Source organism: Anolis sagrei, chromosome 5 (assembly GCF_037176765.1).
Source record: "Anolis sagrei isolate rAnoSag1 chromosome 5, rAnoSag1.mat, whole genome shotgun sequence".
Classification (NCBI taxonomy): Eukaryota; Metazoa; Chordata; class Lepidosauria; order Squamata; family Dactyloidae; genus Anolis; species Anolis sagrei.
Window position 1 is genome coordinate 170,838,838 of NC_090025.1, and position 16,787 is coordinate 170,855,624.

The following is a 16,787-nucleotide window of genomic DNA, read 5'->3' on the forward strand; positions in this document are numbered from 1 at the left end:
AACCCCACATTTTCTGCTTTGAACTGGAATATATGGTGGTGTGGACTCAGATAACCCAGTTCAAAGCAGATAGTGTGATTTTTTGCCTTGATATTCTGGGTTATACGTGGAAGGGCTCCTAGAAGGTGCCTTCGACAAATAGTGATAATGCACTTATGAATTGTCTCTGGAAACCTGCACCATTATCATGCAGAGTGCATTGCTAGTGAAGGGTGATATAGTAAATCAAGTCATTTCTACTCTTGTCTGTCTTTTGTAATATCAGATCATGCTATATGAGACTTCTCATTTTAACTTCAGAGCAAAGGCTGGACTAAGAGAATCACTGATCAAAAGAGACTTAGGGCTCTTCCACACAGCCCTGTATCCCAGAATATTAAGGCAGAAAATCCCACAATATCTGCTTTGAACTGGGTCAACACTCGGTTATCTGAGTCCACACTGCTATATATTCCAGTTCAAAGCAGATAATGTGCGATTTTATTCAGCTGTGTGGAAGGGGTCTAAGACTTGAGTTATATCATATATGACATGACACAACCCTTCCTTCAGCCTCCAAAAAGGGGGTCATATTTAAAAGCCTCGGGAGTTACAGCAAAACAACTATCTTTGAAACTTGTGCATTTCATGAGCCATTGACAGACTGCCTTCAATGGCAGGTTGCCAGGAAACTGCTTAATATGGCCTAAATATGGTACCAATCCCTGCCACATTGGTGATAGTTGGTAATGTTTATAGGATTGGAAGGGACCACAAGGCCATCCAGTCCAGCACACTGCCATGCTTCGGATTGTTGCTGCTCTGAGTCAGATAGTTTAAGAAGTACTATGTTAAAACTAATAAGCATTACCATAACAAATAACAGATTAACTTTCAAGCTTTGCAGAGAGCATATATAAAACAAACACTTCAGGAAAAATCTCTTTAGAATTGAGATGTCTTCCAGCAACAGGCAAAGATTTCCAAAAAGGGGGCCATTCTCACAGTACTGGAGCAATCTTTGCTGGCTTGAATCCAGATGTTCAGCTGAAGTTTACTCCTGATTCAATTGACTAGATGACAAGTAAACTTCCAGCCACAGATGGCAATTAATCTTCCAGAACTTCATTTATCACTCCTATTTTGTGGAACATGAATTGATTTGTCTTTGTGCTTACAAAGGGATCTCACGTATAGCGCTGTTCTGCATCCCGGAGGTCTGTTCCCGGTGTGCCAGCTCCAATCGGTTCCAGTCAAGACATGCAGAGATGAGGGCAGAATCAGAGGTTTATTCTCCATTGATAAACGATGGATGTTAGGGGAAATTCCCAGATCTGATTTGTTCTCTCCTTAAAGATATTGACATTTTATAGACAATTGACAATAATAAACATTGCTCTGATTGGTACGAATTATGATATGTTGTCTTATTGGTTCAAGGTACATTCATTGTTGTCATGTTTTACAGCCCATAAGTGATGTAAAGTGTGGGGCTGGAAACATAATAAAGTTTTCATTGGAAGACATTTTGACTGTGCTGGAGTCCACTCCCTACTCTGCCAAAAGAGGCATTCTGGGAGGGAAAATGAGTATTCCTAGGGACAATAGTCAGTGATCGCTCTTGGGAAGAGTGGTCCTGGGATAATGGGATTCTCTTCATAGAACAATGAGGAACAGGGCAGTTATAGGCTTGGATTCTCCCTGGGTGGAATCTATGTTATCCTTGAATGATCAATATGCTCTCAGATTGATAATCTACATTCTGATCTTATCATTGAGCTCAGGTCTTAGCTGAGAAGGGATTCCACATATTTTCTGGTAACTTGGGTCTAGTATTGGGGTGGTGGGAAGAAGTTGTACAGGGCTGCCCAGCAGGAGGTGTTTCCTGTCTCATAGATTGAGTGGGATATACAGAGGTCATGTATCTGAGTCCCGATCTCAGGGCTCCAGCTTTTCGGGGGTCTGGGTTTCAGATAACAGTGTTACCTTTGCATTTTTTCAGAAGGACTGCTGACCAACAAGTCAGCGGTTTGAATCTAGGGAGAGCGGGTTGAGTTCCCTCTGTCAGCTCCAGCTCCCCGTGCAGGGACATGAGAGGAGCCTCCCACAAGGATGGTAAAACATCAATCATCCGGGTGTCCCCTGAACAACGCCCTTGCAGATGGCCAATTCTCTCACACCAGAAGTGACTTGCAGTTTCTCAAGTTGCTCCTGACACCAAAAAATCTATATCAATAGATGCAACTCATTAGAAGTTGAGAGCAGGCAGAATTCCATTGTATGATCCGTAAGCTGATGCTTGTCTTACATTCACATTGAAATTACATTAAGCACTCTTGCTTTGCCAGTGCATATGTGTACATTTTAGAATGGAATACACATATATTACTGTTATCAGAATTTTCTTCCAGTAAAGCTTGCAACCTTCCTTTTTTTGTGTCTTTTTTTTCTCCGCAGATTTAGTCCCTTCAATCATGAGTAACTTACTGAATCCAGATGCAATCTTTTCCAACAATGAAATGAGTCTTTCAGATGTAGAAATCTACGGCTTTGATTATGACTACACATTGGTCTTCTATTCCAAACATTTGCATACGTTGATCTTTAATGCAGCACGAGATCTTTTGGTTAATGAACATCGGGTAAGGGTTGTTTTTTGCTGTTTGTTTAAAATATTTGGAAAATTGAAAGTGCTTATATTTTGTTCTTGTAACGTGTTTCTACTGTGTCTTTTAGAGAATAGTATCTCTAGAGGGAAATCATGTAAAGATGTAGTGCTTCCGTACATAGGCCTATAGATGTATACATAAAAAGTATGTTCACTTATGATGCTTCTTTTTAAACACTTGATAAGATGCAAAATTCCAGTTAATCTTTGTTACAGTGATGAGAAAATACAATAGTTCTGTTTTATAAAATCAGGTATGGTCTTTGCCGCCAAGTCAGGCATGGTCTTTGCTGCCTAGGATACTTTGAATCAAACTCTACTAATAGAAATGCAGCTATTGGCTCTCTGGGTGTTACTTCTGCTGGAATATTCCTTTACTCAGTCTCTCTGGAAGGGATTCTCAGTTTCTGTTAGATACTTCCAGCACTAGGTTGTGGACCAAAGGTCAGTTGCTATATATACACATGTTTATAAATATATCTGCCATAGTAAATACGAAATTAGATCTTCATACGTAGCTACGTCTACTACAGTTCTCCAAAATACTTTATTTTGTTTCACAAAATATTGGTTTTATGCTAGTTTATGTGTTTATGTGTTCTTCCTCTGAAATATAGCATATAGCACGGGTATTCTTTGGCAGTCCCCCATCTAAGTATTAACCAGGACTAATCCTGTTTGACAAGCTGGAATGTGTCCAGAGGAGGGTGACTAAAATGATCAAGGGTCTGGTGAACAAGCCCTATGAGGAGCAGCTTAAAGAGCTGGGCATGTTTAGCCTGCAGAAGAGAAGGTTGAGAGGAGACATCATGAGGGTCATGTATAAATATGTGAGAGGAAGTCATAGGGATGAGGGAACAAGCTTGTTTTCTGCTGCCCTGGAGACTAGGATGCAGAACAGTGGCTTCAATCTACAGGAAAGGAGATTCCACCTGAACATTAGGAAGAACTTCTTGACTGTGTGAGCTATTCAGTAGTGGAACTCTCTGCCACAGAGTGTGGTGGAGGCTGGATGGCTATCTGTCAGAGGTACTTTGAATGCGATTTTCCTGCTTCTTGGCAGAGAGTTGGACTGGACGGCCCATGAGGTCTCTTCCAACTCTATGATTTTGTGATTTCCAAGATCTGAAGCCTTTAGCATATGTAGGTCTTGTTTTTGTTTTGTGCAACATGCTATCATTGGAATATCAATTTTCTATGCTATATACAAGTGCTCCCATATTAACTCTGACTTATGTGGATTCTTTGGCAACATTTATTTAGAGGAAATTTGCCATTGCTGCCATTTCTGTCTTCTTAGGATAAGGGATCCAAACCTTTTTATCCTTGGCTAGATAAAACTACTCTTGTAAGTTATTGACATAAACTTTACCTAAATGTTACAATTAGCCTTTATGATTAAAAATAAAGCTAGGCTTTATTTCAAGATTTTAAAATGTTTCAAAATGCTTATCCTTTCAGTATCCTGTAGAAATCCGCAAGTATGACTATGATCCAAATTTTGCAATAAGAGGGCTTCATTATGATGTACATCGGGTAGGTACGGATTATTTCATGTTTGTGTTTAATGAATGTGCACTCATTTGTGGTCTCTTTTCAACTCTGATCCTAATGTTATATTGCAAGTTCGGTCCTTATTTGAGAGTGGCTTGCATAGCAGGATAGCTTTTAAAATAAACAATTTTATGTTTAGGTTGCTGTGAGTTTTCCAGTCTGTATGGCCATGTTTCAGAAGCATTCCCTCCCAACTTGTTTAGTTCTTCTTCTTCTTCACCATTTGGGGCAATGGAGAAGAAGAACTGAATAAGTTCCTGGACCACCTCAACAGCATCTACCCAAACATCCAATTCACCATGGAAAAAGAAAATGAAGGATAACTGCCTTTTCTAGATGTCCTGGCCATCCAAAAACCCAATCAACAATTGGGCCACACAATTTACAGAAAGCCTATACACATGGATAGATACCTACATAAAAACTCCAGCGATCACACAAGTCAACAAAAGAAGCACAGTTAAAGCTCTGGCGGACCATGCAAAAAGAATCTGGAAACCCCACCTCCTTCAAGGTGACCCGAACCACCTAAACTAGACTCTATAGGCTAATGGATAGCCCACCACAGACATCAGAAGAGTTGCAATACTGAGAACAAGCCACGAGACTAAAGACAAAGATCCATCCAGAGGAAAAGTGTTCTTGCCATATATCAAGGGAACCACTGACCGCATAGGGAAGCTGATGAAGAAACACAAGCTACAAACTATCTACAGACCCACTAAGGAAATCCACCAAATACTACATTCAGCAAAGGACAAGAGGGATCCTCTCGCCCCTGCAGGAGTCTCCCGTATACCATGCAGCTGTGGACAAGTCTACATAGGGACCACCAAACACGGCATTGCCAAAACACAAATCAAGGAACATGAAAGGCACTGAAGACTGATTCAGCCCGAGAAGTCAGCCATAGCAGAGCATCTGATGAACCATCCTGGCCATAGCATATTATTTGAGAACACAGAAATGCTGGCCCACTATAACATGACAGACTACACCAGTGGTTCTCAACCTGTGGGTCCCCGGGTGTTTTGGCCTACAACTCCCAGAAATCCCAGCCAGTTTACCAGCTGTTAGGATTTCTGGGAGTTGAAGGCCAAAAATATATGGGGACCCCAGGGTGAGAATCACTGGACTACACAGAGAAGCCATTGAAATCCACAAGCATGTAGGGAATTTCAACAGAAAGGAGGAAACCATGAAAATGAACAAAATCTGGCTACCAGTATTAAAAAACTCTAAAATCAGGACAGTAAATAAAGACCAACACTCTGAAAATAGAATTCCAGACATGAAACAATCAGAGCCAGCTAACAACTCCCAACAAAGGATTCCCCCGGCAGAAAGCAGCCAGGCTTTGAAGCTGCAAGGACATTAAATGCTAATCAAGGTGGCCAATTACATCATTCACACTTGCCTCAAACAGACAAGAGTTCTTTCTCCCACCCTGGACATCATTCCACAGATATATATATATAAACCTCACTTGCCTAGCTTCCAGCAGACCTCACAACCTCTGAGGATGCCTGCCAGAGATGTGGGCAAGACGTCAGGAGGGAATGCTTCTGGAACATGGCCATACAGCCTGGAAAACTCAGCAACCTAGTGATTCTGGACATAGATGCCTTCATTAGCACAATTTTATGTTTCATATGGAACAGATTATTTATTTATTTGGGTTTTTATTCTCATGGTTCTCATGCCCCACCCCCAGACCAGGGCCTGTTAAGATATATTTTTAAATACAAGTTGATTGTCAAGAATGATTGTGTATATATACTTTCAGGGTGCTTGTTGATTTAACTGTGACCCCATACATTTTATAGAGTTTTCATAAGGAAGGACACAGTTACTGCAGTTTTGGATGCATTTTTGCCAGTTACTGCATCTGAAATATAGCGCACAGCACCTGGTATTTGTTTGTGGTCTCCCATTTAAATGCTAACAACTGGGGTAGAATCATATAAAAGCTTTCCTTCATATCTGAAATATTACATCTGCTGCTGTTCTGAATCTTGGCCAAAGGCAGATTTTATTGTACAGTAACCAGGATGTGTGTCACGGTTTGGGCTCTCAGTGGCAGGCAAAGGAGACCCAGCAGAAGCAGATTTATTTTAGGCTTTCTGTTATTTTTGGGTGTTCTGATTCTATTCCTAAAAAATTGGAACATTCTTGTCTTAACAAAAATGATCACAACTGGGAAATGCATTTGGGTGCGGCATTCTGCATTATTTTATGGCAAACATAGTTCCAAAATAACACTGAATTTTAGGATGATTTTTTGGGAATGGTGGGAGGGTTTCAGGGACTGTAAGAGGGAGCCCCAGGTGCCTAATGTTACCCATGGTTTGCACGTTTTAACTCATTTTCAATCTTTCATTAAAAAAGATACAGTAATTCTATATGGCAACAATCATACTTGACTGTAATTTCATTTAAAACGTTTAAAACGTTAAGTACAGTGTCTAAGTTTTACTTGGAATTTTTTTTAAAGGCGTTGTTGATGAAGATTGATGCTTTCCATTATATTCAATTGGGAACAGTGTACAGGTAGGTGTCATTTGCTTGATTATGATTAATTTTGTTTGAGGTGTTCCAGGTGAGCTAGGGGCTCTGATCAGTAATATATCACAGTGTTGACAGTATAAACTAATAGAAGCCTCTTGGCATTCATCCCCCCCCCCCCCTTTGCGTGAGTAATGAAACACAGATTTGCAGTTACCAATTGTTTGCTATTCAGATTGGGAGCTTTGATTAATGACATCCAGGCAAGCCAGGATTTGGAAGACAACTTTACACCTTAGCTTATACCCTGGCTAGCATAATGTCAGCAACAGTTCAGTCCATTTTAGTGCCTCTGTTCTTTAATCTATTGCGATGTTTTATATATCTGTGGGAAGGAATACTATATTGAAATGATAATGTTAATATTGGTTGAACTATTCAAATCTGCTTTGTGTTCAGAGGAGAGTTGGCTGTTTACATCACACTGACTAATGATCCCAGCTGCTAAATTGCAGTAGAAAGATGCTAAAAATACTTCACTGTTGACAACAGAGCTTTATGAAAAGCTACACAGGCAATAGCTTTCAAATCTGTTTCATTATGGTACTTGCAGTTGTTACACCCCCTTCAAATTCATGTGTGATGAAAGCACAGTGGTGAATACCATGTTAATTTTCTTGCCCTCTTGTTTGAATTGGTGCACATGTTTAACGATGTTAAATTATGTGTGTGTGTGTTAAATTGCAGTTCTCATTTTTTAACAGAAGGCAAAAATTGCTGGCCCTTATTTATTTATTTCATATACTTGTATTCCACCCTTCTCACCCCCGAGGGGGGACTCAGGACGGCCTCACAGCAAACACCATTTGGTGCCATCATAATGATAAATTCATTAAAACAAAACATTAAATGAACAGTTGTTAAAACATGCCAATTAAAATCCGGGACTGGGTCAATTCATCATCACTTCAAAATTGCTTATGTCTCCTTCATACAAGCTTTTGGTCAAATGCAAGGTCCCACAGCCAAGTCTTGAGTTACTTCCTAAAGGACAGATACCTTAGGGTATCCATTTCCAAAAATATGAATACACTGTACTTTTCTTTATAAAGTTATATGCTATATACCAGGCATGGGCAAACTTCAGCCCTCCAGGTGTTTTGGACTTCAACTCCCACAATTCCTAATAGCCGGAAGGCTGTTAGGAGTTGTAGGAGTTGAAGTCCAAAACACCTGGAATGCCAAAGTTTGCCCATGCCTGCTATATACAGACCATTTTCTTTCATCTAAAAACAATTATAGCCAGAACCTATAATATTTCAAGTTACCATTAAAATTATTAAGGTTAGAATCAATTTCCAACATAATTCTTTTGGATAGTTAGGGTGTATCCACTGCTTATGTACAACTGGAGAACCCAAAGCTTCTTACCAAGTAACTCTACACTGCTTTGTGAGAACTGCTTTAATTTCGCAATGAAACTTTTATTTCTCTTACCAGAGGATTGAATGTGGTCCCAGATGACGAGGTCATTGCCATGTATGATGGGTCCCATGTCCCTTTGGAACAAATGAGTGACTTCTATGGAAAGGTAAAAGTTTAAACCATCATATCTCATATAAATTTAAAGGATTATATGATTGGGTTTATGTTTTTTCTTCATGTCTTGCCATATGATAATCTCTTGCTATCCTGTCTCAGTACATCTCAAACTACTATGTATACCCGAGTATAAGCCGACCTGAATATAAGCAAAGGTACCCAATTTTACTACAAAAACTGGGAAAACATATTGACTTGATTATAAGCTTAGGGTGGGAAATGCAGCAACTACTAGTAATTTTCAAAAATAAAAAATAGATATATTACATTAATTTAGTCATCAGTAAGTTAAACGTTTCTGAATATTTACATAAAACTGTAATTTAAGATGAGACTGTGTAACTCTCATTAAAACCATTATTCTAACCTTCTTTAGTGTAAGTGCTCTTGTGTATCCTTCCAGTAATAATAGAGTAAAAAACAATAATACAGTAAAATAATGTAAATGTAATAATAACAATAATAATAGAGTAAAATAATAAATGTAATAATAAGTAAAATAATAAATAATAATAATAACAATAATAAATAGAGTAAAATAAAAATAAATGTAACAATAGCAATAATAAATAGAGTAAAATAAGAAATGTAATAATAATAATAATAATAATAATAATAATAATAATAAGGTAAAATAATAAATAACTTTGACTCGAGGATAAGCCAAACGGGGCTTTTTCACCCTAAAAATGGCTGAAAACCTTAGCTTATACTTGAGTATATAAGGTACTATGTGACTTTGGTATCTAGAAGCATGTAATTACTTGGCTCGTGGAAATGTTTATTTATTATTAGTTAGGCTTGCAAATCCTGCTTTTTTCTCCATTGAGCTTAAGAGTGGATGTATGGGCCTTGAGTTCACCACTTTATTTCCTTAAAAACTAGTATAGTCATTGTGAGACAAATGATTGCCTCTTTTAATAGTACTGATGCTCCTTGTTCTATTAGACTGTTCCTTCTGTTTTTAATCTGTTTCTAAATTAATTGAATGCAGAACACTGAGCTAAACCATTTGTCACATTTTACATTGCTTTTGTAATAAAATCTAATACATGATGTGAGTTCCCACTCATCCTTAACAAATTAGCAATTCAGATGAATAAAAATGAAAAATGGAACTGATGAAGTTTTAATAAAGTGCCACTGATCTAGGAATGTGGATTCAATAATATGAATACTATTATTAAGAGTCAAAATCATAACAGTCTATTTATTATATAGATAGCATCTGGCTTGTCCAGCTTTCTTTCTCCGGTCCTGTCTTTCTAGAATATGCTTCAGATAAATTGGGTTAGCGAAGTAACTTGCCCAGAAATGGCATAACTGCAGAACCTATTAGACTGTGTTTTTCTATGGGAAGAAGTCCTTTTGATTGCATCCTTCTTGATGTGTCATTGATAGCTGGCATTTTTTGAGAGCGGGGAGGTAGATGTTTATGGGAAGATCACTGTTCCTTAATAGATACGATATGTCTCTCTCTCTTACTCTTCTTTAAAATTGAGGGATTGAACACTGTCCTCTAACTACTTTTTTATTTACATCTAGCTGTACCCACCATGCATTGCTGTGGCTAACCTTCCCTCCCTCTTTCTCTTCTTTCTTCCATCCCCCCTTACTTTCCCTTCCTCTTTCCCTTGAAACTATGTCCCTTGAAACTGCATTCTGACAGTAGGGATTCGTCACCTAAAAAGGCCCATTCTTGTGCCTACCAATCCTGTTCAACTTCAGTTGTTTCATTCTCATTTACTAGACTTAATTATTTTGCATCTCTCTTTCTCTTGTTCTCAACAAAAATAATGAAAAAATAAATACAAATAAAACAAAAGCTTATTATATGCATATAAATGTCTCGATGTGTGACAGATGTTTGAATTACATGTGCTTATTTGTAGAGTTCACAAGGTAACACCATGAAGCAATTTATGGACATCTTCTCCTTGCCTGAGATGACACTCCTTTCTTGCGTGAATGAATACTTCCTGAAAAACAACATAGACTATGAACCAGTTCACCTCTACAAAGATGTGAAGGTATTGGGCTATTCCAGCATAAAAGCTATCCATGTGTTTTTTTCTCTCTCTGTAGGATATGAAGCTATTTGATCTCATTTCTGGATATGTACTCTTATATGCCACACACCAAATAGTCCTAAATTCTGAAATTTTATGTTTTATATATTTATGTTTATATCTGTTCATCAAAGTAGGATTTGATTAGTTTGTGGAGAGGGATTTTAAATCTGGGATCAAAGATAAAACTGGACATAATTCTATAACAGTAGTTCCTAGAATCCCTCAAAAGTAAAGTTCTGGGAGCTATTCTTTGAAACCACCATTAGCTGGTAATGAAAAATACCTTTTGTTAATATTTGTATTTGTCAAATTAGTTTTTAGTATGCATAAGAATTTTGCTGTAACTTCACATCCAACTTCTCTGACAGGATTCGATCAGAGATGTCCACATCAAAGGAATAATGTACCGTGCAATTGAAGCAGATATTGGTAAGTGTTAATGAGCTTTTCTGCAAAGTGGGCCATCACTTTTAATGCTTTATGATCATTAGTTCCAACCGACCATACATAATAACGTAATTACACAAATGATGTAGGATTTAGGAAAATTGTCACCTTAAAGGTTCTCAGCTCATCACTGTTATTGGTGTGAATCTAGAAGTAGTTGTTGGAGGAAGCAACCTTCTCTAGCCTCCTCCACATAATGTTTGTCTGTTTCATAATGTGTCATTTTATAACCTGAATATAACCCGAATTTGTGGTTTCCTTATCTCTATATACCTAAAGCAGTGGGAGGGGCTGCAGGTCACGTTACTGACTCAATGACAGTTTGGAATGTTCAGCTTGAAACAAGGATGACAAGTTAGGGAATGTTGGTTGAGGAATTACTGTTAGAGAAGTATAGACAATGACATCTGTTAGAATGCAGAAGCAGTGTTAGCTGCTAAAACGGTTGAGGCTTGTGTTTTCTTTGAAAGTAAACTCTTACTAAAGAGAGCTGTACAGTTTATGAAGAAATGGTTAAAGAATATAAATTCAAGATATAAACTCTCTGAAACATTTGGAAGTTTTTAACCCTTGACAAGAAAAGTGCCATTCAGGGTCCCAGCTAATTTCCTTAAGATCTTGAGACTAATACATTTGAAATCTATATTTCCTTATGAAAGCTGTCAAGTCAGGGTTGGGGGAAAAAAACTTCATTCCATGTATCAAGTCGTGATGATTCCTCGAACCTTTAAAGTTTGCACATTCAGGATTACTAACAGTGGAGATTCCTCAGATGCTTTAACATTTTTAATGTCTTGGCATGTGATACATTCTTCCAATGTTTAGACAATTCAAGAGCATTCTGCACCATATAAAGGCTTTAGAATGCCAGAGTGTCTGTAGAGAGACTGGATTTGTAGTCTAGCGTAGTTATAAACTTTGGGTTTCTAGGAGCAACTCCTCTTAAAATGTTTTATAAGTTTACTTTTAGTTAGAGTGTAAAAATTGTTTTGGGTTGTTGTAGGTTTTTTCGGGCTATATGGCCATGTTCTAGTGGCATTCTCTCTTTGGAGAGAATGCCTCTAAGAACATGTCCATATAGCCCGAAAAACCTACAACAACCCAGCGATTCCGGCCATGAAAGCCTTCGACAATACAAAAATTCTTTTTTTTTTTTTAGTTTTGTTGTGCACGCAGTCTTTCCCTTGCCACTGCTTTTCTATTCTGGGTTCAAAGCCTTAGAAATATAAATGCTTTATAGAAGGACTCTTATAGGACGGACATCTTTCAGGAGTGATTAACCATAATACATAGATTAGTGCTTTTAATTTTGAAATGTTCTACATGCTTTCTGTATTCTACCAGCACTATGGTAATTGTGGTGATATGATTGTGCTTTTTATAATTAGACAAGATTGAAGATATTGCTTTGCTATGTTTCTTAATGCAGTCAGGAATGTTAGTAATGGAAATTTATCTTTTGTTGTTTGTGGTTTTATATTCTGCTTTTTTATATTTCATGTTTTTAACTGACTGCACACTATCCCATCAGTGGAGGAGTTCAATGTGCAATAAATAGGAGCCCCCAGTGGCGCAATATGTTAAACCCTTCTGCTGACAGGACTGCTGACCAAAAGGTTGGCAGTTCAAATCCGGGGAGTGAGTTCTTGTTTGTCAGCTCCAGCTTCTCATGTGGGGACATGAGAGAAGCCTCCCACAGGATGGTCAAACATCCGGACTTCCTCTGGGCAACATCCTGGCAGAAAGTCAATTCTCTCACACCAGAAGTAACTTGCAGTTTCTGAAGTTGCACCTGACACGAAAAAAATTGCAATAAATGAACCAAAATCCTTTTTGTCTTCTCTTCCTCTTTCCCCTTTAGAGAAATACATTTGTTACGCGGAGCAAACCCGTGCTGTATTAGCAAAGCTGGCAGATCATGGCAAGAAGATGTTCCTCATCACAAACAGTCCTAGCAGCTTTGTGTAAGTTGCTTACTTTGTATATACCAAAAAAGGATCTCTCAGTGGTAAATGTAAATTGTCATTTCTTACAATGCAAGCTAGTTTATGCTTGTTTTTCTAATAGCTGGTCTACTCTTTTCAGGGACAGAGGCATGAGGTTCATTGTTGGGAAGGACTGGAGGGATCTCTTTGACGTTGTCATTGTCCAGGCTGACAAACCAAACTTCTTTAATGATAAGAGAAGGCGAGTGACTTTTCCTAAAGTGGGGTTAAGCAACTGCAGCAGATTTTTTTTTTAAACTGGTGGCCTTTTTTCCACTTGGTGCTGTTCAGATATTGAGCTTGGTTATGTTTTTGTTTTGTTTTAGACCTTTCCGTAAGGTAAATGAAAGAGGTGTTTTGCTTTGGGACAAAATCCATGAATTGCAGAAAGGCCAAATTTACAAGCAGGTATGCCTTGTTTTAAAAAATACTTTAATTTCTCTTTTATTTTTTGAGGGGGACAATGAAAATAAAAATATAGAGATTCAAGTCAGAAACCAGGAAAAAGTTAAAAAGAAGGAACAATATGTGTATGTTTACTTTTTATATGTTTTTATATTAACTCCTTCATACTTTTCTCCATATTGTTACTATTGTGAAAAATCTAATTTCTAGTCGCAAACAGAGTATATAAATTGAATCAATTGCTGATTTTAAGTCAACATTTGTGAATGCATTGGTTTAGTGTGTCTACTTTAGTTGGGACTAGATAGGTAGGAGTATTTTGCTTGGATAGACACTTACGTTATAGCTTGTGTATTGAGAAGTTTTTATAAATTGTCATTTGATTTTAAAATGTTGTATGCCACATTGGATCCTGTGCTTGGAGAAAGGTGGAAAATCATCTAATTTAGCAAGACTTACTGTAAAATGATGCACTTGTGAAGCATTTGGCTTAAAGATACTAGTCAGTGACTCGGGGTTATCAAACTGATATTGCAACTATATAAGCCTACACAGTAGGAGAAAATGTAAAGCAGTTTTGCAGATTTTATATTGTTATGAAATGATTAGTTTTGATCAGATTAGATTGGCTCTCATACAATTTTAATCATCACAGAATACTAGAATACACTTCTCTACCAACAAAAAAATATTTTAACTCTACAGAATATAATTTCATTTGAAAGAAATAAGTGAATTAGACATTAATATATACAAGAATATAAAAAGAATCATTCTGCCTTGGTAATGGAAGTAGAATTTAAGTTTAGAGTAAGTGTTTGTATAAATGAAAATACTGTAAGTTTCCATGTGTGAAGCAAAACTTTGTTCCTGTCTATGGCCACATTTTATTTGTGGCTCATAACACCTTTCTTTCTGTCCGGTTTTGCAGGGCAACTTATATGAGTTCCTGAAACTGACTGGCTGGAGGGGCTCCAAAGTCTTATATTTTGGTGATCATATTTATAGTGATCTTGCAGTAAGTAGTTTTCCCTGTTGATTTCATATAAAGCAGGTACTGGCTAGAGGAATGAACTAATTACTTTTGTAAGCCAGCAGGACTTATGAAAATAAAAGAATGCCATGTTTCTGTCATAAAAGTGGGAAAATCCCTGATGGGATTAGTTTTCTGTTTAGAGAAATCTAAGCTTCTTATTCCACCTGCCATGCAGTTTTGTGTTTATTTCGTGATGGTTAAGAACAAGGCCATAGGGCATACCGGTTTTTGTTCTCTATAAAACGCTAGTTGTGGGTGACCTGAAATAGAAATGACTGCTGTTTCAAGTGGTGTTTGTTGCCCACTGTTATAAATATTTAAATGGAAAATAGAAATCCTCCTTTGAATCTTATGCCAGGCAATATAATTCATGTCCATAGTTGTTTTCACATATGTATCTTGTAGCACAGTGCTTCCCAACACATGGATCACAATCCATGAGTTGGGAACCCTACATAAGGGTTTTCTTTGGGGTCACTGGGCAGTGATGAGTTATGAAAATTTTTCAGAAGGAAACAAAAAAATCATGTCATTGCATCCTGCACATACATTTGTTTGCATAAGTGGGTAATGATCTTTTGTTCATTGGGTTAGCTTGCGCAGTTCACTGCCTTGCTGTACAGAATGTGGGTGCTGCCCAGCTTGTGATTGGTTGATTCTTAGTGATCCATGCACTTTGAGTGCCTTGTTTTTTGTAGGTGGCAACGTTTTTTCTTTGGTACCAGCAAATTTTGCAAAATATAATACATCGTATGTCTACATGAATCAAATAATCCTGCTTCCAGGAATCTAATGCTCAGCACATCATGTTATTTCCCTTCTTTGGCCATCTGAACAGGAAGCCAAGAGCAGTCAACCATAAGCCAAGTAGTGCTGCAAGATACAGACACCATAGTCGTCACTTTAGCAGCACTAACAGTTCTAACTTTTATTATATTGGTGTTGTGGGTCACTTTTCCTCTATAAAATGGGGTCACAACCCAAAACTTTTTGGGAACCACTATTGTAGCATATGTTATTTTTGAGCAGTTGTCCTCTTCTGCATGATTCCATGTTGCTTGAAAAGTGAATGGACAGCAGCTTCCTTCATCTGTGTATGGCAACAGAACTAGGAGACCCTGGTGGCCCAATGGGCTAAACCCTTGTGCCAGCAGAACTGCTGACCACAGATCAATGGTTTGAATCCGGGGAGAATGGGTTGAGGTCCCTCTGTCAGCTTCAGCTCCCCATGTGAGGACATGAGAGAAGCCTCCCACAAGGATGGTAAAACATCAAACATCTGGGTGTCCCCTGGGCAACATCCTTTCAGATGGCCAATTCTCTCACACCAGAAGAGACTTGTAGTTTCTCAAGTTGCTCCTGACATGAAAAAAAAAACAACCCTCAAAAACAGAACCGGTTTCTGAATCTTGAGCCTTTGGAGAAGAAAATGTGCAGAAAGGTGGCTTGTTTTCTTCATTGCTATTTGAAAATTCTGCTCAACTTGTGAAGTAGCATTGGATTGACACTTGGGGATGTTCATACCTTTGAGAAGGTCTTCATATTTTAGGAAGCACATTATGTTGCCATGAGTCTCCACAATAGCCCCGGCACTTTAAAGGGTAGGGAGAATTCTCAAGACCTTGTTTTTTGTAATGCTTTGTGCAAATGTTGTAAAGAGCTGTGAACTCACCTTCTGTGGAGGTTTTTTAAATGGGACTGGATGTCCATCTGTTGGGAATGCTGTTGGGCATGTTTAGCCTGAAGAAGAGAAGGCTGAGAGGAGACATGATAGCCATGTATAAATATGTGAGAGGAAGTCACAGGGAGGAGGGAGCAAGCTTGTTTTCTGCTGCCCTTGAGACTAGGACGTAATGAAACAATGGCTTCAAACTACAAGAAAGGAGATTTCGTCTGAACATTAGGAAGAACTTCCTGACTGTGAGAGCCGTTCAGTAAGGGAACTCTCTGCCCCGGAGTGTGGTGGAGGCTCCTTCTTTGGAAGCTTTTAAGCAGAGGCTGGATGGCCATCTGTCGGGGGTGCTTTGAATGCAATATTCCTGCTTCTTGGCAGGGGGTTGGACTGGATGGCCCATGAGGTCTCTTCCAACTCTTTGATTCTATGATTCTATGATAAGAAAGCCCTTTTACTTTGTTTGCTGCTTAGCAATATATGGTAAGATACCAAATTGTCTTTAGAGTGAAATGATGGAAAGTGACCTTTGAATCATCTAAACACTGATGCCTTTGTGTTTTGCAATCCTGTTTGGCCAAATAGGATTTGACCTTAAAGCATGGTTGGCGAACAGGTGCAATTATTCCAGAGTTACGGACAGAGATTAAGATCATGAACACAGAGCGATATATTCAGACCATGACCTGGCTGCAAACTCTCACTGGATTACTGGAACACATGCAGGTTTGTTCTTTTCCTTCACCCCACCCCCGCCCCATTATTCCTCTCCTACCTAAATGGTATTAGTCACCATTTAAGTAGGTGGACTTATCTAAGTGGCAGTAACATTGGGTTCAGCCCATTGCTACTTTGTAGGATT

The 16,787-nt window shown here is 38.3% G+C and overlaps 1 protein-coding gene across 4 annotated transcripts in view; it reads left to right on the forward strand.

Moving 5' to 3' along the window:
* NT5DC3 (5'-nucleotidase domain containing 3) overlaps positions 1-16,787 on the forward strand; it is a 36,609-nt gene that overhangs the window by 12,333 nt on the left and 7,489 nt on the right. For all 4 annotated transcript variants that reach the window (XM_060776892.2, XM_060776893.2, XM_067469230.1 and 1 more), the window contains exons 2-12: positions 2,437-2,621; positions 4,109-4,183; positions 6,696-6,751; positions 8,207-8,297; positions 10,201-10,338; positions 10,749-10,809; positions 12,689-12,791; positions 12,913-13,014; positions 13,139-13,220; positions 14,149-14,235; positions 16,511-16,651. In XM_060776892.2, the coding sequence (XP_060632875.2) occupies positions 2,437-2,621; positions 4,109-4,183; positions 6,696-6,751; positions 8,207-8,297; positions 10,201-10,338; positions 10,749-10,809; positions 12,689-12,791; positions 12,913-13,014; positions 13,139-13,220; positions 14,149-14,235; positions 16,511-16,651 (1,121 nt within the window). The remainder of the gene's footprint in view (positions 1-2,436; positions 2,622-4,108; positions 4,184-6,695; positions 6,752-8,206; positions 8,298-10,200; positions 10,339-10,748; positions 10,810-12,688; positions 12,792-12,912; positions 13,015-13,138; positions 13,221-14,148; positions 14,236-16,510; positions 16,652-16,787) is intronic.